At 47.1% G+C, this 27,884-nt stretch overlaps 3 protein-coding genes across 3 annotated transcripts; all 3 read left to right on the top strand.

Annotated features, from left to right (window-relative positions):
• Positions 1-327: 327 nt before the first annotated feature.
• F4812DRAFT_456438 (uncharacterized protein) lies at positions 328-1,810 on the top strand (the record flags this gene model as incomplete). The annotated part of the gene is made up of 5 exons (XM_047936990.1): positions 328-698; positions 750-1,238; positions 1,295-1,381; positions 1,436-1,700; positions 1,757-1,810. The coding sequence occupies 5 exons, from the start codon at positions 328-330 to the stop codon at positions 1,808-1,810; spliced, it is 1,266 nt and encodes a 421-aa protein (XP_047792744.1).
• Positions 1,811-8,990: 7,180 nt separating this feature from the next.
• F4812DRAFT_265306 (uncharacterized protein) lies at positions 8,991-12,321 on the top strand. Its single transcript, XM_047930844.1, has 2 exons — positions 8,991-11,842; positions 11,931-12,321. The coding sequence occupies exons 1-2, from the start codon at positions 9,195-9,197 to the stop codon at positions 11,935-11,937; spliced, it is 2,655 nt and encodes an 884-aa protein (XP_047792743.1). The 5' UTR covers positions 8,991-9,194; the 3' UTR covers positions 11,938-12,321.
• Positions 12,322-24,348: 12,027 nt separating this feature from the next.
• F4812DRAFT_265048 (uncharacterized protein) lies at positions 24,349-27,324 on the top strand. The gene is made up of 5 exons (XM_047930843.1): positions 24,349-25,668; positions 25,743-26,102; positions 26,158-26,500; positions 26,553-26,790; positions 26,888-27,324. Exons 1-5 carry the CDS (start codon positions 24,918-24,920, stop codon positions 27,221-27,223), a joined length of 2,028 nt encoding a protein of 675 aa, XP_047792742.1. The 5' UTR covers positions 24,349-24,917; the 3' UTR covers positions 27,224-27,324.
• The last annotated feature ends 560 nt before the right edge of the window (positions 27,325-27,884 follow it).

Here is a 27,884-nt window from a genome sequence, read left to right as displayed (position 1 = left end):
AAGCCAGAGGTGCTCCACCAGGGTACTGTCTTCGATAAATTTATAAGCACTTGATGTTCCTGCTGTCCTGCCATCGCGACTACTGAGGCTGAGATTCTCAGATACAAAACGCTTACCCAAACCAAGCCGTTTAAAGTCTTCCTACACGAACTACATATTCTCATATCCGTCTTTACGAAACAGCTTGGCCTTTGTCGTTCCTATAAGTCATAAGAATCGCCTCCCCATCTCGACTTCAGCCGTCAACAACTTAGTTATATACACCAGCTCAGCTCGACTACAGACGTAGTGATATTGTACGTGTGTTTTCTTTTGCTATCTTCGATAATGGATCATTACCCTCGAATAAACCGGGATTCCGAAGATTCTTACTCACACCCACCTAGGTCAAGAGCTAGCAGTACAGTCTCAACAACAGCAGGGTTTCGCAACTTGAATCTTGTCGATTCGTATCATAGCCGACCAGTATCTTCGCGAGGACCCCAAGCGTCTTACACAAGTGGCCCTCATTGCTCTGCGCCATCAATACCAAACCACGCATCTTATCCGGCTTTACCCTCCCGGGCTGCTTTGGATGCTGAGTGGAACGAGAGACAATTTCAATCTCAAGACATACCTTCATTAAAGGTTGAACCAGTCCAGGAGTCTTTCCCTTCTACATCTTCTTTACCACCACCTTCAGTAACATCCACAATGAGGTTAGTCTATTAAGAACCGATCATTACAAAACTGGCGCTCACAATAAACAGTACTGTAGCAGTAGCTTTCGATCCCAGATTGGAGATGGGAATTCCCCGCTCCACTTACACATGGCCTGGTCTTGAGTCGGGTCATGATCTACTCGGGCACGATCTAAGTTCTGTCGGCCACGGTTCAGATGCTAGCATGACTCCCCCGAGTGCCTCCCGATCTTTAACTTCCAGCCCTCCACGGTTCACATTTACGCCAGAGCAGCGAGAACTCAAGAGGCAGCGAGATCAAGCTAGACGGGATTCTAAGACAACAGTTCGAGCACGCCGCGCCATGAGCACATACTCCTCCGCTTCTCAGTCTCCTACGTTGTCAATGCATGAGTTTTCTTCTGCATCGCCCGTGCCCGTGTACTCGACAGCGCCATCGCAAATATCTCTTCTTGCAGAGCCTGCGACGACTATGGCAGGATCATATATGCCATCTTACTCAACATCGCCTCTACCTGACCACGGCTCGCCGATGTTTGCATCTCACTTCTCTTCATTGTAAGTTGCTTCAGAGAACGATGCGATTTTTATCGTGCTAATAATAGCTTTAACAGGCCACCCGCCGATTACTTGGGTTTGAACTATTCTCCGGGCTACCCCCCGCCACCTCCATCCGCGCATGGCCTACCTTCGCACTACAGGTTCGTACGATATTAGGCATATATATGAAATACCATTGCTCATAATTGTTACAGCCGCCCGTCACCCCCGATGCCTGAACCTGCAATGATGTATCCTGTCCAACCTCCTCAAGTTCTTTCTTCTGGTAGTGCTACCGGGCAGGAATCCGGCCACGTCCGTGTTGTACAGAGCCGGCCCAAACCGCAATGCTGGGAACACGGCTGCAACGGAAGACAGTTTTCCACCTTTAGCAACCTCCTGAGACACCAGCGTGAGAAGTCGGGACAAGCTGCTAAGGCAACATGCCCCAACTGCGGTGCTGAGTTCACCAGGACTACTGTAAGTTTTGACCCATATTTCGTAAATTCAAACTCATGAGCTAATCGATGTTAAAGGCTCGCAATGGACATTTACTACACGACAAGTGCAAGCAAAGGCGAAACAACTAAGAATCGAAAAAAAAGAAAAAAGAAAAAAGAAAAAAAAATCAGACTGCTTTTTGTATGATTCAAATGAGGGACGGGCGATTGTTGAAGATTCCGAAGCTGCAAACATGGAAGCTATGAGAATCATCTGGAGCGGGATAGGGTTTAGACGACGGCTCGACTGGCATGCAAAACAATCGGACATATCTTTACATGGAGTCTATGGGATTATGATTTTGAGGGGATTTACGAGCTCTGGAGATATGGCGCGGAAGATTAAGCATATACCCCCTTTTACTTTTCGATATCTTGTCTTACTTAGTTCGAGCTTCGATCTATGATCATTTGACCTTGTATATTTTGGACATTAACAGAATTGGAATACTCTTTCTCTGAGTAGTACTATTTGCAATTTCTTGGGCTTGTGACATTCTAGTGATATAGTGTTGGCGAATTTCGTCTCAGCGTCCCGGCATTGTGTTCTTGTTACTTACCTGCTAGAGCTAGACTAGCTGGCAAACGTGATCGGGACCGAGAGGCTATCGCCACTGATTGGGTTAAGGTTAGGGAAAGAAGCGATTTCCGCTTGCTTTGTGCTATGCCATCATACCCTGACAGAGACTCCGTGGGGAAGATTCATAAATGATCTCAAAGCCCGAGTTGCTGGGGAAGACAATGGAGGTATGGGGATAAACCCCTTACCAGGGGAAGATTACAGCTGCAGGACTACCTACCATAGCCAGTATAGGTTAGGTATAGCTAGCAAGAGATGCAAAAAGCTGCAAGGCCTGTAGCCAGGTGGCGAGCAGGGGATGGTGTTACAGTACATGAAAAGTTAAGGGCATAATACACATGACAAAGTACAAGTCCGTAACCAGCTTCCATATTGGGAGATACTTTACCTTGATCGATAACCTATTCCGTATGGAAGTGCCTGCTTATAGTAGTAGAGTTTCCATCGTACCATACCAGCTGTACCCACCGTATCCTACGCGTGCTGGCGTGCTATTAGACCCAGTTTATAGGTTATTATTGCATTCATCTAGAAATTCGCTATGTCGTAACGAAGAACGCCCGTTACCAAAACCAAGACCGTATGCAATGAAACAGTGGAACTCTCCGCCCTTCCATTTCTTCTCAGAAGAAAAAGAAAAATATCCGCTTTCTTGCTGCTCTGCTCTGACACTATTCGGCCGAAACAAGTTCTTACCACGTGAGGGGTCCAGCTGGGTCCCAAGGTTGTTAGTATGCAATTCGTTGCGTATGTTCATCAAGGGTCTGTCTCCCCTCTCGGTATTCGTACCTACAATATCGCTCTTATCGCGCCGCCCGTTTCATGAAGCAAGACAATACAAAGCATAGCGAAGCAGAACTCACTCGGTGGGCAACCCTCCGCCAATTAACTGACGCCACCGTACGTATATGGCGTTTCGTATAGTTGACGAATAACCTAGTAGATCGGGCAGTTCGAAAATAGCGAGCGGAGAGGTTTCCTGGCGTGTGGCGTAACGCACTATGAGCGGCGGTGGTTGGGTTACCAGGTAGACTATACGTAGTTGAACGTGTGTGATACAAAATAATGTAGCTTCGTTCTGCAGCGTCAGATACACCAAACAAGGGGCCCCAGATCTTTGACGCATGGGCTTTTCTGAACGGGAGGTGAGATCGGCCGAATCGTAATGCCGCGTCCTATACCAAATTACATAACTAACAGCTAGCTACCTAGGTAGGTACTTTACGTCAAGATGGTATGGTCCGGTAGATGATATCGTCAAGTAAGCAGAGCGTTGCTCTGCTTACGTTCGATAAGGCACCTATAGCTACTAGTATGTACCTATATAAAACAATATGAGGTAAGGTTGCAGGAACCTCGGATACAGTGCTACCCGACCGTCTGTTGGAATCTGGAGAGACTACATAGTATGTTGGAGAAAAGGAAAAGCGACGCGAGCACAGCCCTTGGACCGGGGATCCAGAGGTTGCATGAGGAGAGGAGAAAAAAAAGCCATGTGCCCTGAATTGCCTGTGTGCAATGCTGCCAGAAATAGAAGCAGGCTGCGAGCTACGGCATTGGTCTTCAGATTGATTGAGGAGACGATCGTTGCGACGTTTTCAAAGAGACCATGTGCGCCGATTGTATGGATGGTGCCTTGGGTTGATATAATTGGGTAGTAGATCGTAGAAGCTGATCTGTCTTGGTCTTGTTTTCTGAAGATCCTGGGGTAGATAGAGAGAGAGGTACCTTTTTGTTTTTGTCTCCTCTCTCTTTTTGCGATGAACTTGTAAAAAAAAGTACATGTCCACGCATTTTTTGCGATCCATGAAATTTCTTAGGACGGCGACCATTAACAAATCAAGTGGAGACGGGTTGCATCATCGGGTACCTCTGTACACAACGTCGACCTGCAGGGCTTAGTGTCTAAACCTAAAGGCTCCTTCCGTGAAGGAAATGCCATGTGGATCGACCTGGTTTAAGTTCAAGCTTGAATCCATCGTGGATGATTTTGTATGTATAAATAAATAAAACCCTGGCCTTGCACTAAATAAGACAGGGCATACCGGTTAGGTTTAGTACCTGAGGTGAGTTTACGTACAATACATTAGGTACGCAAGACGGGAAGGTCCAAGGATGCGTACCTTACATTACCTTCTATACTACGTAGTTACCTAGGTACCTAGCTTATCTCCCCACACTATATAAATTTCCCAACCCAAAAGTTATAGCCTATCTCAAAATCATTTGGATTACATCAGCCGATAGTTATTCAAAAGATCGGAAGGCCGGACAAGATGTTTGCATTTGTCATTTAGGTAACGTCACGAGGTCTAATAACTCGCTTCGTCGGTATCCATAATGTATACGAAATAGTCTAACAAAATGGTTTGATCTCTAGAAACTACTATGTAATATACTATGTAATAATCTAACGACCTTTAACTCGTTGTCCTCCCAAAAGGTTGGATTGGGTAAGATATTGCCGAGTTAGCTACAGTTAATTGATAAGAGACCGGCACAGCACAGTTAAGATCCACAAAAGTAGTCATTTTGACCAGTCATATTACATGCATTTGTGGATCGGACTGGTCAGCCGGACCTGCTTTAGGTACATACCTTGCCCTTTTGTATGCACTCTTTTCTGCCATAAACAACAAATTCATTATGATCAATCGACCTATTATCCACAATCAAATCCCGATGTATGACATCCAGTCCAAACATCACGAAAGTTTGATTTTTAACCGACACTTCGGCATTAGTATTTATTAGTACTTATCTCCACCCGACGCTGCGCCGTCGAAAGCGTACGATACAAACCCATGATTCAACGCCGAAGTATAGGTTGTCGGGACTCCGCGCCGGAACCCTAGACGGACCTTGCTATTAAGCACGTCAATAGCATAGCATACCTACCTAGGTAGGATCTATGTCCGTGCCAATGAGCTTGATTTCATTGGACTGCGCGGTGATTAAGTGGACATGGAATCGGCTGGTCAAGCGCCTAATTCGGTAAGCGGCGTGCGAGACAAGGTCGAGCCGACCAAAATACGTACCTAACCTAAGGTACCTCACTATAAAATTCAACAATTTCGCTAAGCTTGGATAAGCGACAACGAACGAACGAACATAGAGAAGTCTAGACCAACAAATTGATGATGTCAGGATTTTTGATTGAAAAAAAGGTATTTTCCTAAATTCCGATAGCCACCAGTTTAGGAAAACTACCCGCACCTATATCACTCTTGCTCGGTGTATAGGTCTTAAGTGTGTACAACCATAACGCCAGCGGATGTTGGGAGGGTGCGAACCTCGGCTCGCTATAATTGTTTGTTCCCAACTCCGCCGAGAATTTGTGAGATTATCAATCATTACCTAGAGGCAAGCGTTCCAGCTGACCCCAGAGTACGGCGCAAAATAGCACAGCTTTACGCTTCGAAACGGGTATAACAATAAAAGGGCAGATAGATCTAAGAGTTAAAAGAGGTAGGTGGTCACCAACCGACCGGTTTGACAAGCCGTGTCACCATCTCACAACATCAACATCGGACACTCCGCAACACCACAGACCGCGGGCGGTTGTACGAAAGCGTTGGGGGCCGTGGGGTACGCAATTATCTCCGTATGATGGACTTACGAGCCTCAACGGATGTTGCCTGTGCATACCCCTATCGATCCAGGTAGGTTATGCTTATCGCAAGACGATGGATAGATTAGGTACAGATTGCGTCAATGCCTAGTAGCCGTCGACGGGTATTCGCATTGCTCGCCCACCCCACGGAGAAATCGCGCTCACAGACCAACAAAACGTACAGATGGTAAAGCGTGTTTTTAATTTACAACTCTGCGATATTACATGGACATTTCAGATTGCCTTGACATAGTATAGTTCCTCAGCTGCAAGGAACATTTACAAAGTTGTTAGCATAATGCTTCGGGACCGACCGAAGCTATTTTCATTACACCTGCCAAGAATAGGAACTTGACCAGGAACTTATTAACCTAGAACTGCGAGCGCTGCAATCGACGGCAAGACGATGTTACCGATACATCGAGCAATCTCAAGCAAGCGTCGATCCCACTTGTTATGTCATGAGTTGTACTATGGTAGACCATAACATCTCTTGCTGCGCCGTATACCTACAGCACGTAGTGTCTCGCCGATTCGGCTGGTTAAAGGGTTAGTCTTGCGAGCTAATTTCAAGGCCATTTTTGGAATTATTGTTCGATCGTCCTTAACTTGCGACTAACCCGTACGCTGATTGCGCACTAACACGGTTCCGCGCCGCATCGCTTTAACGGCAGAGACATTAGGTAGGTCTTGCATTGTACAATACACAATATGGTCGGCTTCTTCGGGACGTACGGCGGAAAACGCAGCCGATACTCACTAACTTAAAAAGTGTATAGTACCGGATTTACGGAGTGGCCGCTGGAGACCGACCACGCGGTCTTGCGAACCACACCACCAAGAGCTGCTTTGGTTGCAGTGCAGCTCATGAAACAGTTCTAGATGGGTGGTGATTACTACACTGCAAGGTCTAGTCGAATTTGAGAGCTCGCAGACAGCCCCGGTCCAACGTGCCCCAAACCGCCTGACCTACACGTGTGAAAGCTGCAGGCTGAACGTGGGAGGCGAGTGCTAGCTTGACTTCGAATGTAACCGAAAGAACATTCTCCTGCGTCTTCTGCGCTTACTATGCATATGCGTCTCCTAAAAGAAGTTGAGCAGCTGCTGATCAAGTGTTCGGAGCGCCCAGTCCAGAACTCGGGCAGCTGCCATGAACTGACGAACTTCATGATTTAGACCTGGTTGTAAATGTAAAACTTGGTACGATATATCAAACGATCCCCAAACGGGAAAGGGATAATTCACGCACATGCAAATATGCGGCGACAAATAAAAGAGAGGGCTTCGTATGGCGAGGTACTATGAGGTACTACGTCCATACGAGCCACCAATCGCACCAAGCGTCTTGTTTACTCAAAATTGGTGGTATCACTGAACGAAGTCCGACTTTTAGTTCATCATGATATAGTCAGGTATTTTTAAAGACGGGACAGATTAGCTTCTGCGCAACCACCTATGTCAGCCCTAAACCATCTGACTCGTCTCAGCCGTCCCTATGCCTAGCTTTTTACGCTGTAAGGCCGTACATAGTATGGGCTTGCGTCTGACAGATCTGCGTCGTCGTACCTCGTTTCATGTTGCGGGTGGGAGAGAAATGGTAAGAGGGGGGAGGGCAAAGGAGGGGGAGGGGGGATACGACGTACGTAGCAGGGGAAAGATACTTGAGAGTACCTTTGAGGCGCCGTAGCAACGCTAGAAGCAGTGCGTGGCCATGCTGACCGGCCGACTTGATGCGTGGTTTCTATTCGTGTGCCCCCGCAGCACGTTTCTCGCCCACATTGCGACTTGCATTGCAGGGTAGGACGGGCTCGCTATTCGTCGACGCCGCAGTCAACCAAAATGGTCTCTTCTTCGCCCACCATACCTAACACCATACTGTGTAAGAGGTAAGTATGTATGTCTGTATGTAGTTGGAGAAGAGGGGAGGCGGGGGGAGGACAGGGGGGAGGGCAAGTTTAATGCTTTTCCCCTCTTCCAACCCAGCGTTGTGTATGCAAATATTCTGGGAGAGTTTAATTACTCCCAAGAATTCTCCGCAGTCCCGATATGCATAAAATACCCTAATAATACCCTTATATGTTATAGTGTAACTAGGTAGTACCTACGTAATTAACATTATTTCCGATGTACGGTTTAGATGGTGTCATAAATGATAAATAAACCTTGGAGATAGAGAACGTACATGGGCAAGAAAAGTATTTCTAATCTCTTTAGGTAGGTATTTTTAAGTTCTCAGATTAAGAGTAACGAGAGCGAAATTGGAACATCGATCGTAAGGCCTTATCGCTAGCGTATCTTACTTACCTAGGTAATGTTATTTACATCCTGGTTAGACGAGCTTCGCATACTTCGCATACCTTGACATACTTACCCAAGTTAAGGTACATTATGTATATTTGTATATATGCACTACGCTAAGTATTACATACGCTTGATACCCTCGCTAAATGTCCTGCATATATACCTGGCACATTATACATGAATGTATACCAATGCAGCATCCGTATCGGCGAAGGAAATTACAGTAGGTATTGTGCCTAACGCTACCTAAGACGTCTTAGGGTTAAAAAGAGGTACCTAAACTAAGCTAATAGGTACTAGGTGCACGGTTGGGGTGCGGGCCGGATTACTAGTGCGAGAGGATGTTGCGATAAACGCTTCAGCCGCGCGAGGCATTCTGTAGTACAAGCTGATAACAGGTAAGGCACCACCTGCACTGTACAGGCCCCGGTGGGGCAAGGTATTGTACACATAAGCCCTGAGTGTAACAGGTACCTGATAGAGGTACTTTGCACATCGCGCACGGACCATGAGTGATGATCGCGCTCACCTAATGACGGGACGCTGTTAGCCGCGGGCAGTAGCAATGCCATTTCACCGCCTACCTAAACCGCCCCGAGATTCCAAAACAAATCGATTCTGCCTAGGTAGGTAGAGGTAGGTAAGCTACACGCATACACATACAACATACCTCACATGAACCTTGTCAGCCCTTAACTCGAAATTACCTACTCCATACGAAACTAGGTAGCTAACTGCCTTAAACGACGCGACGACTAGGAGGGACCGTTTTCAACTCGCTAAAAATAATTCTTACAAGCTCCATACCAAGGTTTTTTTTTAATCGTTACTGATTTGATTTTTTTTCGTCGTGTGGCGGTTGTTGTAGGTAGTACCTATCTGCCAAGGGCCAAGGGGGGAGGGGCCATGGTACATCGTACATCGATGTTATCAGCTAAGTTCTCATCTAAAGCTGCCACTGCCGACAATAGCAACGAGAGATGACTGCGGATACCGATACCAGGTGGAACGCGCGAAGGAGACACGCCATCCAATCTGTCTTCCAGACTAATGCGTCTCAGCCTACGCCGTATTCTACCTCCTCGCTGCGGTTCCCTGGTCAGAGCCACAGTCAGAGTCAGAGTCAGAATCAAAGCCAGACTTTTGGGGGCCCTTTAAACCAGACGCCCCAGAAAGCCACAGATTCCCAATTCTTGCTGACGTCGCCAGAGGAGCAGTCCCACGCCCAGCAGCAGACCCGCTTTGACCGGTCGTGGCACGTGGTCACGTCCCGCATCGCGCTCCCGCCCTCCGTCACCGCGGAGGACTCGTTCGGGGCTCTACCGAGCTCGCAGGATGCCGACGATGCAGAGTTCCGGGACGCGCTCCGTGATGCCTTAATCCCGGCTGTACGTCTTCCACTGGCTAGTCGCACCGGCGATATACTCGCCTGGCACACGCAGCAGGTCCGGCTGCATTTTGTGACCCATGTCTTACCGCTCCTGTCTGTCTGCGATGGCTACTCGGACCGGACGCAAGTCCTACTAGGTAGTATACGGACTTTGGAAGCTGCGAATAGGCAGTATCTATACGGGCTATCACTGATTCTTCGGGCTATGGACGAAGAGCCTGCAGAGCTTGCTCTCCTGAAATTCCAGCGCGATCTACATGCCATTGTGGCGAACTCCATGTCCAATGCCATGATAAATGCTCTAAGATCGACCCTTGGCCAGCTGATGAAAACGCTGCTTGGCGTGGGAGCAGTATCTCAAGCTCCCGGCCGGGGAAAGGAGAGCATAGATCCCGATAATGTAAGCGCAGCACGAAAGGAATTGCACCAGCTAGTAGAGTCTTTACGCAACGTTGGGTTTGCCGGCGAAAAGTTTCAAATTCTTTTTGCGGAACTCCTCGACGGGATGATGATTGCTTATATTCGAGAGACCTTTGCGGGCGTGTGGGGGTCCAATGACGACTTGCAGATGGGAGCACGACTCCCAACCGGCATTAGAATGCAACCCAAGTGTATTAAAGAGCTACTGGACTGGGTTGAGAATCAATACTCGAGATTAGCTGTGGAAGTTACTAGCCGGCTCGGTAGCGGTATACAAATCAGCTGGTCGGATGTAGAGAAATGGAAAGAGATTGCTATCGGGAGGCTTGCTGCGCTTCGAATTGACGAGCTCTTCGACATCGTTGTTAGCTGGCCAGATAGCGAAGGTGCCATCGATGATCTCCGCTATGCAATTACGACGCCTCAACGGAGATTACAACTCGCAAATGCATTCTCATCTACCTTACAAAAACGCCTACTACACGCGGGACGTTCGACGTTAGATATACTTCGAACGTATATCGCCATGATCCGGACATTTCACAAATTAGATCACTCAAGAGTGCTACTAGACCGCGTAGCCTACTCCCTGCAGCTATATCTATGTACCCGAGAAGATGCGGTTCGCATCGTCGTTACCGGTTTGCTAGGCAGTCCCGAAGAGGTCAATTCCGAGGCTCGCAATACTAAACTTGTCGAACTTGTGGAATTGTTATTGCAAGATTCTAATCGATATCAATCTGAACGCCGAACAGAGGACTTCGAAGATTTAGAGTGGACCCCTGCTCCAGTTGATGCGGGCTCCAATTACAGAAGACAGAAATCCGAGGATGTCATCGGTACGCTTATCGGTGCCCTTGGCTCTCCGGAAGTGTTTATCAAAGAATTTCAGAGCATAATAGGTGAACGGTTACTATCTGAACGAACGGGGTTCAAGCAAGAGGTTGGCGTGCTTGACTTACTAAAGAAACGCTTTGGAGAGTCATCGCTGCAAGCTTGCGACGTGATGATCAAGGATATTCAAGACTCAGCGCGTCTTGACGGTGCCATCCATCGTGGGGCAGTTTACCATCCAGATAAAGTGGCTCAAGACTGGACGATCCATGCACGAATCCTATCGCGACTTTATTGGCCTGAAGTAGGAGAAGAACGCTTTGTGCTGCCTTCTAGCGTGGCGGAAATGCAGAAGACGTACGAGACTATTTTTGAACGTCTAAAACCATCGCGTAAGATTAAGTGGCTTAATCATCTGGGTCAGGCGACAGTGGAGCTGGAGCTCGAAGACCGGACAATATCGGAGAAAGTTCGTACTTACGAAGCAGCCGTCATCAACGCCTTTAGCGAAGAGAATTCGTCTAGTTGGGCGTTTGACGACCTATGGATGAAGCTAGAGATGGATGAAGATCTTCTCACAGCAGCCCTTGAATTTTGGGAGAAAAAGCAAGTACTTCGTAGGCTCCCTGACAACACTTACGCTGTTATCGAACGGCTTTCAGATGCCGAGCAGCCTTCGTCACTTCAAGCGGCACATGCTTCAAACCCCAGTGGCGTTGATGTAGGACCAACCACGCCTCGCAAAGCCAAGTCCGGAATGAGCGAGAAGGAGAAGGAAAAGCGTCAAGTATACTGGCAATTCATCGTGGGCATGCTGACGAACTCCAGCCCCGCAATGCCTCTCGGACAGATCTCCATGATGATGAAGATGCTGATCGCGGACGGTTTCCCGTGGAGCAACGAGGAACTGCAAGAATTCCTCGGGGAAAAGATAGCTGACGGCGAGCTTGAAATTGTGGGGGGCAAATATAAGCTCATCAAGAAGTAATATCTCAAATTCCATCAACTCAGCCCCTCAGCGTGGCTTCAGATAGCCCGATGGCTTCCCGTCGGACGCTAAATCTTAACCAAGAGTATGACTTGGACTCCTTGCTGGTGCCAGATTTCCTTTGAACATCCGTTAGCGGCGATCTTCACGATTCCAATTACAAGGGCAATTAGTTAGTACACTGCTTGCTGAGCCTCGTTACGGTGGTATTTGTCACGGGGGGCACTAGGTGGATGATCGGATAGGTGTGCCTTGAGTAGATATTGACGCCATCCCGCCCTTCGTGTCCCCGTCAGCTTCGCTAACATGCTTAACAATATATCACAATAATGTACCTACTCTGCCGGGGCGATGTTGAGCTACTGTCATCACGATATGCGTGCGTGGATGGCGTACGGGGAACTGGCCGGAAAGGTTAATAAGAAACGATATTTGACGCCAGTGGAACGGCGGTCAGACAAGTCAGATTGAGTTTTGAAGGACGATGACTGGGTTTGCCGAGTTAGCGAGCGAGCGGACAGGGGTTTTCCCACATGGGACTCCACGAGCTTATCTCGGTAGGAGCTGAATACCTGCGCGAATCACGATAGGGGGCACATGCACAATACATACAATATAATACACACAGACACACAGACACATGCACACACACTAGTATAACATCCGCCTCGGGAGGAAATTACGTAGCTGACTTAGTACCTATCGAAGGTTAAGTAGAGGTAGGTAGACAGGTAGATAGGCGCGCCTCTTTTTTTCCGCGGGGCAACGTACGACTGTATGACAGAAGTGGTTGTTGGCGCCGTGTCTTAGGTACCTTGGTACGTACGTACGAGAGACAATTCTTTCTTTCTTACCTATGCTAGAGCAGAGCGAGCAGAACAGAGCTAGAAGAAGTATACTTGGAGTGTGCTTTTACTTCTATTACTTCGTATGGAACCCCATACCAGGGCGGAATTTGCCCGGTCAGGGAAACTTCGTTCGAATCGAGGGTATATGCCTCGGCGCCGTTTTCGAGATCTTTCCAATTGGCTGCTATGTAGCTACCTAACGTTATGTAGGCAGGTAGGTAGAGGTAGGCGTTGTATTGTATTGTATGGTATGGTACACTATGTTGGCTCTGTTCTGTTCTGTCTCCCTCTACCTGGGCGCGCGTCCTAAATAGGAAAACCATAGAAAATATTCCCCGCGCCCGCGCCCGCGCGCGATAGCAAATATTCATCACCACCTGACTTCCTAGCTTGACGTAGACGTACATGGTATGCACACGTAGGTCTTTACCTGGACTGGATTGTGAGTGGTCGCTGGCCGCTTCGCACGTGGCCGGGGTTCTTCTTTTTTTTCGCGGTCTTCTTCGATCTAGGTACCCAGGTAGCTGTCTGGTTCTGGATTCAGCCGTATGGTTAGGTACCTAGGTAGGGATGGATGGAGGGTATGTATGAGGTAGGTGAAGGTACTATGTAAGCGTAGGTAGGTAGGTATTCTCGACAAAGGGGGGAGGGGTGGTGTTTGGTGGTGGTGACGTTTCTTCCTCTCTAGTACCTACCTACCTAGGTACTTATCTCCCCCGCCCGACCATTCGTTGCTTACCTAGAATCGGCTCGCGGCTTATATCCATTTTCGGGGGGGGTTGTTTGTTCGCGCGCCGCTTCTTCGTGATTTCAATTTATTTTATTTTCATTTCTCGTAAATTTCGTAGATTATCTACACGGTACCTAGCTATGCAATATATCAAGTCCCTGCCAGGAGGTAGGTATTTCATAGGGGGATATAGCATGGCATGTATGGGATTGGGATGAATGTATGGCGATGTATGCATGTGTATTTGTGTCCAATACTGTTAGAGATATATGCGAGTTGCATATGTATTAGATTTATATATGGACGTGTCCATGCTTGATGTATGGAAGTAAAAATTTAAATAAAATGCGGACGTGCCCACGTAAGGCAAGGCAAGGCAAGGCAAGGCAAGGATAGGTCAGGGCAGGGCAGGTAAGGCGGCATTATGCTTTGCTATATGTCGTTCATTGCAGGAACCCGGCGGAGAGCTGAGTAGAGAGAGGTCTGGACCTGACGTCGCCGGGGGCATTTCTTGGCACTTGGACGTGTCTAAGTTAGCCGCTTACCTTTGTGCGACCCTTCTTTTTCTTTCTAGTTACGTATGTGGACGAGCTTATATAGGTAGGGAGGTGATATCATACTATGACGGATGAAGTTCATGCGGACAAAACAGGTTTCGACAACGTGGGACCTTCGGGTCCTTCCCGCTTCTTTATTTTATGTTTTCTTCATGCACGACAGTTAGTGCGACGCGTGTGGCGGCGCGAGAGAGACCTGAATGACTATGCTGGACTCGATTAGTGTAGGGGGTGGGAAAGGGGAAAGGGGAAAGAGGGAGAAGGCTGAAATTGGTGTGATGTGATTGATAATTGTGATGGGCTTACGATCAGATATGTGACGGGATCAATAAGGCGGATCGTGCGGTGGTGGCTATTGCGTTGATATGCAGGATAGAAGGCAGGTTAACGCATGTTGGTTGTAAAAATTTGATTACGGGGGGAAGAAGATAAAGACTGGGGGGGAACTCTACCAGCTCAACCAATACACTTAGGACTATTTCATATGCCTTTTGTATGGTTACCGATATTGATTGATTGACCGATGTATAAAAGTCCTGCATATGTAGGACTCAAGTAACTACCCGTAGGCTGACTTTCTTGCGGGGCATTATCCGGTCCGGACACCCCCGTACGATGTACCTTTTACATCCTCACCGGATCGGGGTCTTTCCCGTGACCGCACCGGACCCGGATGCGGTCGAATGTGGTAAGAGCGGGCGGGTACCTACTGCACACTTCTACGTTTAGTGAAACCTTGGCATGATATTAATTCGGCTACTTTATCCAAATATGGTAGTGTGTTGATAGAGGTAGAGTTAAGTTACGGTTCCGAACCGGCTCGGGATGCACGTACCTCTTGGTCCAATTAGGCCCAAGTATAGTCCGTGGGGTATGGGAATAGATGTTAAATCCGGCATCTGAGCAGGTCGTATTAGCTTGCTTGCTGGCATAACTCTCTTCAGAGAGCCCAAGCACCATTTCTCAATTTTCTGGTGATTGTCGCTCTGTCATGATGTTTTGAGCTGTTTTGACCTACTCGGCCTAGCTACTTGGATTGTCCCCAGGTACCCGCGAATAAGGGAAGCCGATTAAGCCCCTATCACAGTCCGTTTCTCATCCCATATATTGAGCTTTGAATGAAGCTGAGGTCTTTCTAGCATGCCCTCTCGGACTGCGTCTACTTAAGAGCTATTGGCATACTGTAGATTCGTGGGTATGCGGTTAGATGATACCAGGCAGGCACAATTCGAGATGTAAAGATAAACTTTGAAAAGAACCAGAAGCTCCCTGAAAGTTATTATAGCGCAGATTAAATGAGTTCTTCCTTGTACGTCTATTAGCGATCCCATACTCTTTGCGGAGTTATTCCAAGATGATATACGGGCTATTCTACGTATGACTAGAGTTGTTTCATGGACTAGGGATAGTCTTCGCTTTTCACTTATAAGTTCTGTTGATGTAAACCTGTATAGCTAAACCTATACGTATACGCGTAACTTGATATGTGTCAAATCTATTCATTCAGACCTACGCCCATTATTCTCGCAACATCGTGTTTCCTAGTCAATCCTATATACTAGCGGACATCTAACTCGAATCCATAGCTCGAAAGGGGGTTCCGGATAGGGTTTACCTATCGACAGGCCCGAACACATCTTCCAGCCCTTCAAGCTGTTGTAAATTACGCATTGCCTCATATGTAACTTTCTGTCAGGGATATGAGGTATATGTGAATACAATAGGGTTCTATTGTCTATATAAAGGGTAGCCATCTCCCTCGAAGGAGGTTAAAAGGCTAGGCGTTACTAGATCTCTACAATAGACTGCATAGGTACTATGCCCCCGACGCTCAGTTTTTATATGACATCCATCACGGGCATACCTCACACTTTCAGTCAGTCCAAGATACCTAACCAATCAACAAGAACAGCTGTTGTCTATTGGACAATAGCCTTATTTCATGTATAAGTAGAATGTGCTATCCCCAGGTGATATCTTATACTCTATAGGGTCATGCTACGAGGAAATATTAAGACATGCAAGGTAAATAGGCAACTCGACCTTTAACAGCATATTTTGTTAGTATACGTACCCAAGGAAAGTATCTCGAGACCGTGCAAATCGCCAACTAAACAGGCTTAAACGTCGAAGTCAAGTTATCGTCAAGGGGGGTATTTAGTGAATGGCTTCACATGTAATCCAGATGCGTTTCTCTTGCCGTAGCCAGTCGAGTTGAGGGGATAAAGAGGTAGGCGTATATGGATATGCATGAACACTTGCTATTAAGTTACTATCTAATATCTATTGGTAGGTAGGTACCTACTATATAAGGATACCTTATATACAATAGAGCGCCAGTTACTACTTGAATTGCCATTTATTCAAGAGGAAATGGATGCTCCGCAAGCATAAGAGTTCAGCTTGCTAAGATAACAATACCTAAAACCGATGACACGGGGAGGCGACATAAAGCCTTAGCATCACACGAACTCTGAATGTAGGAAAGAAAACATTTTAGTTTTATAGATAGTATCTCTTAGTGTTGTTATTGACTATCTGTGATAACGTACCCTTCGAGTTGAAGGTGATCCCGTTATCTAACTCCTGTTTCTCGATATGGCATGCCCAGTTACAAGCATTCGAGAGCTTAGAAACATACGCGTACCTATATGATAAAGAGTGTCATCATATAGGTGTGAAACAGTACCTCGACATAAGTCCGATAGTGCTTAACGTCCAAGGCGTGGATGCCTACAACCTCGTCATGGGAGACAGAAGTTTTGCGTCATCATCTAATTTCTAATTATCCTGAATCGAAACTGACGCACTCAAGAGATAATGACACTGATCGTCGTGATTACCAGACTCACAACGCATACGAATAACACATCTACTTACCTAGATTCTGTGAGTCACTCCTCGACACAGTGTACTCAGGCGTGGTGGGCTAGTCGAGTCCGTCCTCGCGTTCAAGCTGTTCATAACTTGGCAATACTCCGAGAATTTCTTAATGGCTACGACCCACTGAAATCGAAAAGATGGAGGAAATTGACAGTTCTTGTCCGAACTGCAATCACCCTTGTCCTTGTATAGACGCTTCTAGAAATGGTGCCATGTGCTTGACTTGCGATATCTCTCGGAAAAGCTACCGCACTAGGTACTGCGACTAAAGAATGCGCCGCCGACTTTGTTACTCTCCACAGCTGCTAGTCATTCATAGACGCATCGCGGAGGATTGACTGGTGTGCACCAAGACATAAAGCTTGGTTTTAAAATATATCGATCCGATAGTTGTTGTCGACCGCGATATAGCAATTGTAACATAATTGGCCTGGCACGACTCAATAGTTTACCTCAAGATTGCCCACGCTCTAATCCGATAACGTGCTCGGAAAGCCCGTGTAGAAACCATAAGCACGGCTTGGAGTTTTTGAGCTGGCGACGCTCGGCCTCGGTTCAAGTGAGACCGGCGGCAAAATAAATATCAGACGGACAGGCTGAAAGATCGGGTTCGAATCCAAATACTTGCGGCTTTAAGACTTGAGGACCGAGGCTAAATTGTTGTTGGACGGGGCTATGCTAAGGCTTCTTTTAGCATGTCGTGTAAAGGTGGATAGTCGGAAGACCTGTCAAAAAGAAAAAGTACCAAAGGGAGTGGTTGTACGTCTCCTAGGATGTATAGTTACATGTGTAAACCCGAGATCCCGTCGTATTACGGCTGCGCCGGCACAAGGGGAGATTCTAGGAACCACGTGCGAACTTCGCCAGTCTGATATTTTTCAGATGCTTTACTAGGTAATTAAAAGCCTCAGCACTTGTTGAAATTTGTCAGTTAGGCTACTGCTCGGACCCTCGGGTTAGCTGGCCTATGAGACGAAGTTAGGCGAGAGAGATACAAACATGGCCGTCAACGGACCTCTTCCCGTGTTTCTGTCGTGGTTTACCGGGTCGCATTTTCCGGAAAGCCATTTTATTCATATCTTAAACTGCTGTCTATAGAGGGAGAGAGCTTTTAGGGACTCCGGTGTTTTGATGTGAAAGTTGCACCTTAATTGGAGAAAGAATGAGAGACAGGCCTACATCAACGGGGTTGGGAGCAGCATTAAAATGCTCTCCCAAGGCGTTGTTCATCGAGAAGGGCTTGGCTGATATCGGTAATCTAAGCCCACGTGTCTGATATGAGAACGGGACTAGGTCAACTTGGCTGTTGGATATACGTTGTATTCCAATTTAGATGCGGTTGGTACCAGTTGATCCTATACCACTGCGCCTTATCCTCAAGTCCAAAAAGCGGGTGTGTGCTGCGGGATCCCTTCAATGTAAGCGATGAGTAGCGACAAATCGCATTCTTGCAAACGTGCATAAGGCGGCAACGACGTACCCTGTTATGATTGGGAAGTGTTCGAGATACTAGAGGCAAAGTAGATACAAGAGGAGATAGGAGGGGTTAGTGGACTTGACAAAGGCCGAGTTGAGAGCCAATCGATGCAACGCGGTCGTGTAGTTTCGACTTAACTTTGCGCCATCGAGCCTAGAAAATGGCATCGCAAAAAAGTCCAGTATTTTGAATGGAAAAACGACGGTTTAGCGCCGTAAAACGTGTCACAAAAGATGCTAGATAGGCGTTGAGGCCCGCGGATCAGCAGCTTGCTTCAAACAATACAGGGAAGCTCGGATGCGATGTTTCAGTAAGGACAAACTAGCTCTCGGATTAGCCACGATGCGTTGGGTGGGCGGCAAGGGAAAAAAAAACACTTTGAAATATTAAAACGGCCAATAAGCGAGATCTCGGACCGAGTGTAGATTTCGAAGTGGCACCCGTTGTGAATTTGGACAGTGTGTAGAATATGGAGCGCCGTTGAGACCGAGACAGTGAGACAAAAGGGCTCGGGAAGTCTAGCTGAGCTTGGAATACCGAGAGGGCAAGGGCTCTTTTGTCCTGGCGGCGGGTTTTGGGCGGAGACAGATGTGCGGTGAAAGGGACCAGCTTCGTCATATGACTCAATTTTGGTGGTAGTGAATTTGCCGTCGGTTAACAGAGTGATAATGCATCAGTGGCTTTGGTTAGGCACTGTTTCTGATCTAGAAGCTCGGTGGCGGTTGAAATGGAGCCAAGGAATATTATTTGTCTGTCTACTTTGACATGGTTTGGGATTCCAACCCGGCCGGTCGTCTAGTAGTAACAGGAATAGTAACGAAAATAGTAACTGTAACGGCAACGAAGTGAACCAGAAAGAATACGAGTAGGCGTCTGAGCACAGATGGGAAAAGAATAGGCTGTGCTGTGCTGTGCTGTGCTGTGATCCGAACCGTACCTCATATTGGCGTTCCAAATCGTGAATTAAATAAATAATAGGTCGTATTCTCGCTAGAATTAATCTGCATGTATTGTATAGAACCGGCCGTAGATGTGAAATACTAAAAGAATAGATGGCGTTGAGGCATTGGCTCAACATTGAAGAGAGACACGGGGCAAATGCCCGAAAACGATTTCGAGGTCATATTCCAGCTGACCACGCGTGGTTGAATCCAGTGACTTCCATGCTACTGTCTCCATGCTATGCCCGATCATGTTCGCATAGAACGGGACTTGGACACTGGAAAGGGTACAGTAAGATGCTGATATATTTTCCCATGGGAATTTTCCGTGGCCCTGGCTGGTGATGCTGCAGCGTTCCAAAGTTGACAAGTAAAGAACCCTGGGTCGATCCTTTCCCTAGGTTAGCCAATTAGAGAAGCTAAATAACCCATTTACTACCAAGAACGACCAAAGGGTCCTTTCGTACGGCCGAGGCAGGGTAAAAAGTTGGATTGATTGATTTTCTTGAGGATCCCGTACAAACTTTCCAGAGATACGGAGAGGGTACGGATCCGTACAGTTTTATTTAATAACAAGGATTTTTGGCGGGGTTGATTACCTGTGGTAGGTTTTCATCAATGGTGAGAATAACGCATAAGAGAATATTGTTGATTCGCCTGGATTGGTTTATATATTGTTTGCCGGTTAGCAACGTTAGGTATTCAACAATATGGTTTCCCAATAAGTGATTTGGACAACCTTTTAGCCTGCGTAGAGTCAATATGCGCTTCGGGAATAAGAACAAAAAAAGAGCCTCGTCAGCTCAAAACTACCTAACCTATATGTAGTATTAGGTATTTTCGAATCTTTTCTGACTGGCAAGAGATGGTGGCCAGCGCAAAGTTCTCATGGCAATCATATATGGACCGTCCACAACAACAGATTGTCGCCTGTCTCCTCAAGGTTTGACCTGGGTTTTTGTTCGATCGCTTTACTAGGGGTCTGCAACGTTTCTCCCCTGCACCAATTTTGAAGATGACATGTCTTGACTTTTTTTTCCACTTTTTCCTTTTTCCCTTTCTTTCTTTCCATGTAACGTCGGATTTGATCATTCAAACTTTGCAAATAAACCCCCCTCTAGTGAACTAGCAACGCATCATTATAAAGAAGTCTTGGGGTAGGACAGCATACCGTCAAGCTGAGCCATTTATCAGATTACGAGCGGCGCAATGCCGACGAGGTTTTCATACTATGACTGCGTCAGAGGCGGGTCATGGTATCGAAACGGATCGCGCAAATAGGCATAAAAAGTCAGCGTGATGTGACGATGCAGGCTGGGTTACCTGAGCGGTGTCTTAACGGATAGGCGGATTCGCAATTCCCTTGTAGTAGTCGCAGACAAGAACTTGGCTAGGCGATATGAGAACAGGGTAATATAAGTCAGGCTATCATATGAGCCTGTTTTCGGAGTACAAGATCGAAGGAAGAAAGCGCCCCAACGCTTTATGGAGATCATTAGCGAAACTGCTACCAGCCAGTGGTCTATCTGCACGTAGTAATTCATAGTCGCCTTTTCTTCTTTTTTTTTATTACTTTAGGTCGCCGATATGGAGAACATCGTTGACCCTATTTAGTGGCCTACGTAGTAAATGTTCCGTGGGGTAGGTAGCTCTAAGGTGGGCAGTGGACGGTGGACGGCGGACCGATATGTATGTGTCCGCAGAAATGATTTATGCAGACGTGTGTGATCTGCGTGGTTTTGGAGCTCGCACGGAACCGCGTTGAGTACTCCGTAAAAATGGTACATGTCTTTCGGACTGACACGGACCCCTCTTGAAACTGGCGTTGGTGGTGGTGGTGATGATGTTACCACCTTCGAACGCTCTAGGTCCGAAAACCTACTCATTATTTCGGCGCACAAACCGCGCTGCTTGTTCACCAGTCTCATAGCCGTGGGGCGTCCTGTATCGTTGCGTGTGGTGGTCTTATTCTCGTCATATATAGAACTTGCCTGGTCCGTGCTAGGCTGGTCCATAGACCGACACATCTTTGCGACAGAAGGGTATGACTTGTAAGCATAAGATGCTTAGTGCGTTGTTAGTCCGTCTGCTCGTAGACAAGGGTGTAAGAGACGATAAATCAAGTCAAGATGCGCCTGAAGGCTGCTTGAGGGCAGATTGACGGGAGCAGGCTCCTTTTTTACAAGTTACGGTATTGGCGGCCAGGGCTACCTAAACCGGTATCCCTGGAAGAAGCACTAGGATGATTTATCAGGTCCTAGGTAAGATGACCTTTGTGATAATAGGTAGCATCATTGTATCGTTACCGGACCACAAGATCACCTCCACGACCGGCTGATACCGCGACGAGATACTTTTCGGGGCCGTAACTATTTGGTTGGTTATAAGTGAAAATAGCATCCTAGCTGCAGCGAGGCGCTGGCTTGGGGGCTTTCTCTCGCACCCCGCTGCTATAGAGCAGGGCAGGGTATGGGACGGGGGAGGGGAGATATGAGGGGTTCCACGACAATATTTTTTTTTTGATGGATGATCAATGAAAAGCAGCTTGGCTTGCTCAAGGCGGTAATCCCGTCATGTGGCTGGGGAACGAGTCAGTAGGGTACCACCTATGTAAAACGGGATAGACAACTTGGTTATTGATTCGTTATTTAAGGAATTGTGATCATGTTGAAATGTCTGTTGAAATGACTATTGAAATGACTAACGCTGAAAAAGTCATGTCAAAAAGTACCTGATCTAATTCTAGGCACTTACAGGCCGACCTCATGTTGGAAAATGATGTAACCTGAAAATATGCGGAACATTTCTATGTTAGCGACTTGAAGTAATATTGGCCCGTTATACCGTATAATACGGGCTAATAGGTTCCACTCTTCAGTCGAATATTACCTAATTAGGGAAATAAGGGTATCATTGGGTAGATTAAAGTATTAGGTTGGTCCGATTGTAATAACAACCATCTGATATTTATTTAAACTATAAAAAAAAAGAACCTTGAAATCGGACTTAATAGAAACGTATATCCTTATTTGCAATCTAATTTATATGCTATCATAATGACGGATAGCTTGGGTAAAAGAAGCAGCAAGGTATTGTACCTAATTTGTCTTCATCATTGATGTTGATAAGGCTCTAATGGCATATTCTTATCGCTATCCACGTTACCTAGGTATCCACCGGCCCCCCTCCCCCTCCCTTCCCCCCCATGCCCATGGATAACGCACTTTTGTATTGTAAGAATACGCAAAGTCACAATGTGAAACCGATTCTGAAGTCTCCCTGTCAGAATATTAGAACAGCATTATCCCAGCCAACAACCGTAGTTCCGAATGCCCGAATCAATGCAGCAAAGGAACAAAGGAGCACAGTTACACCAGTTGCACAATCCTTACAATATATGGGCACGGCAACACGTCGATTCGTTTCTAGCATTTTATACCAAACACTCTACTTTACTCTAGACTCTCAAGTAACGAGTTGTTAGTTTTCTGATGGACGAAAGGCACCGTCAGCAATTCTGAGTACCTTAGGTAGGTATGCCTTAGCCTGGCAAAAGCCAAGCCAGCCCAAGTCCCAGACTTTGTTCCGGGGTCTGATGTTTAGATCGTTTTTTTCGGAGCTCAAACCTTGGACTTTGAATGTACGCCGCTTCCTAGGCCGCCTCTCCGTCAATAACGTGTCCAAAGTCCGGCGGCATTTCTGACTTTTATTTCTTTGCTACCACTTTGCGATTTGCGACAATAGCTCCTTTAGCTTATGGCGCCAATAATATCATGCCAACCACGTAATAATTAAGTACCTAGCTGGGTAGACCCAAGGGTGGTGTTGCATGGGTATGTACCTACCTTAACCTACCTGGCATGAATTAGATAGTTTTTTTTCCTTTATATCTCTGTGTCATCAAAGAATTAAAAAAAAAAAGAGACCCAAAAAAAAACCGAAAAAAAAACCTGTGTGGACGACCTTGAATAACGCAAACTACCTAAAACTTGCACTCACGCACGTTAGCTTATGCTTCTTAATGTAAGAAGTAGGATGTAGGTACCTAGGCAGCCCTTGCCAGGTAGTAACCTTGAAGGTCATGGATGTAAGGTGGATTTTATGTACTACATCTAACTATAGTGGGAAGAGTGGGAAGAGAGGTAATGTAAGTGCATACATCGTCAAGTACCCGCCCATCCGCCCACCTTCGTCGTCGTCTAATTGGGTCTTGGTCCACTGTCCATTGCTTATTGGATCTATTGGGTCCAAACTGGCTGGGACTTGGGTGCATGTATGAAGAAGAAAGATACCATATATACTTCATTCATACATTCACATATTCATTATACATACATACCTATATAACCTTAGGTACATCTATATATATATATGTAACGTACAGTGCATCGTGGGCTTGTAAGGTATTTGTATTTGTATCTGTAATTTGTGTCCATTTTTTTGTATTTGCACTTGTAAGGTAAGAGCTTGCGTATTTGGGCATTTGCTGGCTGCATCGTACTTTACCTACTTGCCTTACTTACTGAATGAACACAGTCAGTCATCCGGCAGCCTTCTTTTTGTCTCCCTCTTACCTTCCTACTTATCTCCATCCTTCCTTCTTCCTTCATCATTTTTCTCGACTTAGCCTTCCCTCGGCGATCTAGGTAGACATAAAAAGTACATCCCAAGTCTAGGTCTAGGTCTAGGTCTAGGTTAGGTACCTGACCCTGAACACATCGGATCGGATGTTGGTTTTTACATTGCCTACCTCTGCCTAAGAAGGTTACCGTCTTTAACCCATCTTTCGCCGTATCGGCGACCTTATCTTACCACCTCCATTATCATCATCATCATCATCATCATCATCTCTCTCTCTTCCTCTCTCTCCCTACCTACCTACCTACCTACCTATATCATATTACCAAATTACCGTCAGTACCTAAGATCGAGTATTCTCTTTTCTCCGCTCCTAAATATTTTGATATCTAAGCATCATCATCAAAGGCAAGCGTTTTACAAGTCAAATACTTATTTACACGGCACTCTGCCGGTTCTAGCTAGTTAGCGTTTGGGGAGGAGACGTACCTGAGTCTTCATAACACATCACAAAGACTTCAAAGACCTGACACACGTTCGACCTCTGTCACTTAGCAACGGTATTAAATTCTCAACTGAGCTCACCTTAGTTGGAGATTCGAACGGTCCGAGAAAGCAAACTGGTCGCGGGCTTGATATCCCTCACCAGATTTCTCTGCTTTTAACATAGTCAATTTGTCCCTGTCTATGCCGTCATCGCCGACTTCCCACGCACCTTGTGAAAAGTGTCAAGCAGGTCGGGTCTTCTGGTAGGGCACGGTATCAGCGTGTCTGAGACGGTGTGGGAAAGAAAAGGAAAACAATTCAAGATTGCTGGCTGTTACAACTGTACCGACCTTGGACCTTGGTGATCTTACTTATACCCGCCTCTAGAGGGGATCAGCCCTGGTTATCTAGTTCACCGGCCCCTCCGTCTATTGTCTGGTTCTCATCCGTCCCACTCTCTCCACCAAGAGACGTCAAAGCAAGCCATACGTCTATAATCATCGTAGGATATAGGATCGGGAGTGACAGGCTCTCAAACTAAGGCCGCCACTGTCCCAAGGAAACATATAGCATGGATCCTTCGACAATGGATTTCATGATGCATCCCCCGGAGCATATTGGCCCGTCCTCATCATCGGCGAACGTTGATCACGCAGCTCGTTCTGCATGCCCGGCTTTACGGGCTGCAGTGGCGGCGGCAGCTGTTGCTGAGCATAGTCAACATCCACCGGCGATGTTCCCATCTCGGCCTCCCAATTACTACTTTGACCCGGTGCATAATAATGCTCACTTCTGGCAAACTCTACCCCCACCACATGCCCGATGGACCTCGGATCCGCCCTTTCAACATTCTCCACCCATTTTACCACTGACCACTGGCCAAATGAATCAGCCTCCATATCAATCAAACGGGCCCAACTTATACAACTCACATAGTAACCCACCTCAATTTCGCAACCGGGCACCATTGCTCAGTTTACAGCGGATTGGAGGCACGGCTCCTATTCAACACAGTCAGGGAAGTTACTCAGGCTCTAATCAAAGTCAGCCCCAGGCTGGAATTACGGGTGAAACGGGTCCTGGTGCCTCAGTGCATGGCCCGAGGACAAACTTGCCATCCCTCGCCTCTATGCCTGCTACAAGTACAAGCCAAAACTTGCAAACAACATTTCCACAAACCTCACACCCCACTCAACCGCCGAGCCAGCACAACCCTACTCTCGCCCGCCGTAGTACCTCATCGCCTTTTACAACTTCCGACGCGACTACTACTCCTTCTAGTGGACAGACCGATTTCGGATCCTCCAATTCTTCTAATTCATGTAAGTTGCTAACTTTTATTAGTAATAATGTTTCACCCTCAATCAAGAAAATTCTGACCACAATTCTGCTGCAGCTTCGTCTTCGCCGCCCCGACGAGCCCCCGGCGGTCCTCGAACCGGCGATATGTCTAACGAACCAACAAGCTCCGAGCCACAACGGGTCAGCGCGACACGAAGCAGACGAGCTGTCCCGCGGTTGCCTTCTGAATCGGGTTGGTCTAGTGACGACGACTCGGAACCGGATGCAGCTGCATTGTCGTTTTTGGAGGCCGCCGTGAACAACGCACCCGGCTTGGATAATGTACCCGATGGACGGATGAGAGCGCACCAACTTATTAGGGGGGCCATGTCGTCGAACAAGAGGGTCGCCTCTAAGAAGGCTATCACCTCGCTAGAGAGTGTGGCAATCCCCAGCCTACCGGAAAATGAGAGAAGTGAGCTATTACCCTCGAGCGAGTTGTTGAGTAATTCCAACTAACCATACTTCAGCATGCGTGATCTGCTATAACGACTATGGAGTTGAGACTCCCGAAGGCATTAGTGAAAACCCGCTGCGACTGCCCAAATGCAAGCATGTCTTCGGAGATCATTGCATTAAGAAATGGTTTGAAGAATCAGACAGCTGTCCGTACTGCAGAGACAAGGTTCCGTCGGAGCCTCAATACCGAAATGCGATGCATGCTCATAATGTGTATCGATTCCTACGCCAACACCACCAGGTGGCAATGCAGATGCAAATGCGGAACGCTCGAGAGCATGAACGTAGCGACTCGGATCCGCTCAGACAACCTGCTGACGCCATGTTAGGTGGTCTACCAGCTTTAGCTTCGAGGTATTTGTATTTTACCGTCATTTGATACTCTTATACTAACCCGTGATTTTAGCACCTTTCAGGAACTCGACCATACTTCACTAAATGGCGCTTCGGCAAGGAGACAAGATAATCAGTCTACGTACACTTCCCGAACACCAGCTTGGCACGGCAACTTTGGAGATCGTCATTCTCCGCTTCCGTTCAACGAGGCCGGCGACAGACGTAGAGTGCGTCCTCGCCATGGAAGCCTAAGAGGATTTCCTTCTGGACGAACGCATTTTTCGCCAACCAGTGCCGTTCCAACTCCGGTTCGTCCCCCCTCCCTCAGAATACCCCTGTAGTTCTTGGTTTGCATTCTTCAAAGCTTTTAGGGAGGAAGTTAAACATACTAACAAACCACTATAGCAATATCCTTGGCTTAACAGACCGACTACGAACCATTCGCACAACCGTCAGCACTCTGCGTCCTCGGCGAACACAACTACCCGACCGACGTTTGATGCCAATGTTCACGCTTTCCACCTCCAGCCGCCTATGGGAGGAGCACCACCGCCCGAGCCTTACCTGAATCCATTAAATATTCCGGGCTCAGGTAGCAATGGGGAAGGTTACCCTATGCTGCCCCATATGCGCTCACAGCACATCTCGCCCCTATCCCCGACATACGCAGGCCCAGAAGTCTACATGTCTAATGCTGATGAGTCCATCTATGGAGGGGCTATTTCCCATCAGCAGTCATAGGGAAACACGTTCTTGGGAAACCCGTACCTATATCTTCCTTCTGAATTTCAATCTCATTATTACGAACCAGACGGAAACGTATGGCAGCACCCAATGATTTATCGATACAATAGCATAGCGCCAATGCCTTCGCACACGACGCACACGACGCACGCTACGCAGGGTTCACGGCACCGGCCGCAACGTAATAGACGGGGACGCTCATCTCGTCCTAATAACAGACGCTAGAGGGGGCAATAATCTGGAGCTTCCGAGTAGTCGTTTTATTTTCCTTTTCTCATTTCTCCAATTGTGCATGCGATGCGATGTCTTATGGAGCAGGTAATCCGCATAGAGATCTGCGTCGACTTTCTTGATTTTTCGCACACGGCATTTCGATGGTTTGGCACGACTCGCAGGCTGGTTTGAGGATTTCACGAGGGCAGTTATTTTATTGGCACTTTTCCCACTCAACGTTACAGACATATTCTGCCAGGCGTTAGGGGGCACGGGGTTCCACGGACCGGATATGGTGGCTATGAGTTTTACGCAAGATACGCAGATCAGGTTCATCATGACTTTATCTTTTCATTCTCCACGGACGGTCTCGATTTCAGTCGGCCGCCAAATTTGATGACAGGCATGAGATTCACTTCTAGGAGACGGTTATTAGACTGGGAAG

Source organism: Daldinia caldariorum, assembly GCF_022478825.1.
Source record: "Daldinia caldariorum strain CBS 122874 unplaced genomic scaffold F4812scaffold_3, whole genome shotgun sequence".
NCBI classification, from domain to species: Eukaryota; Fungi; Ascomycota; class Sordariomycetes; order Xylariales; family Hypoxylaceae; genus Daldinia; species Daldinia caldariorum.
Note: the sequence above shows the minus strand (reverse complement) of the source record. Positions and strands in the feature narration are given on the sequence as shown.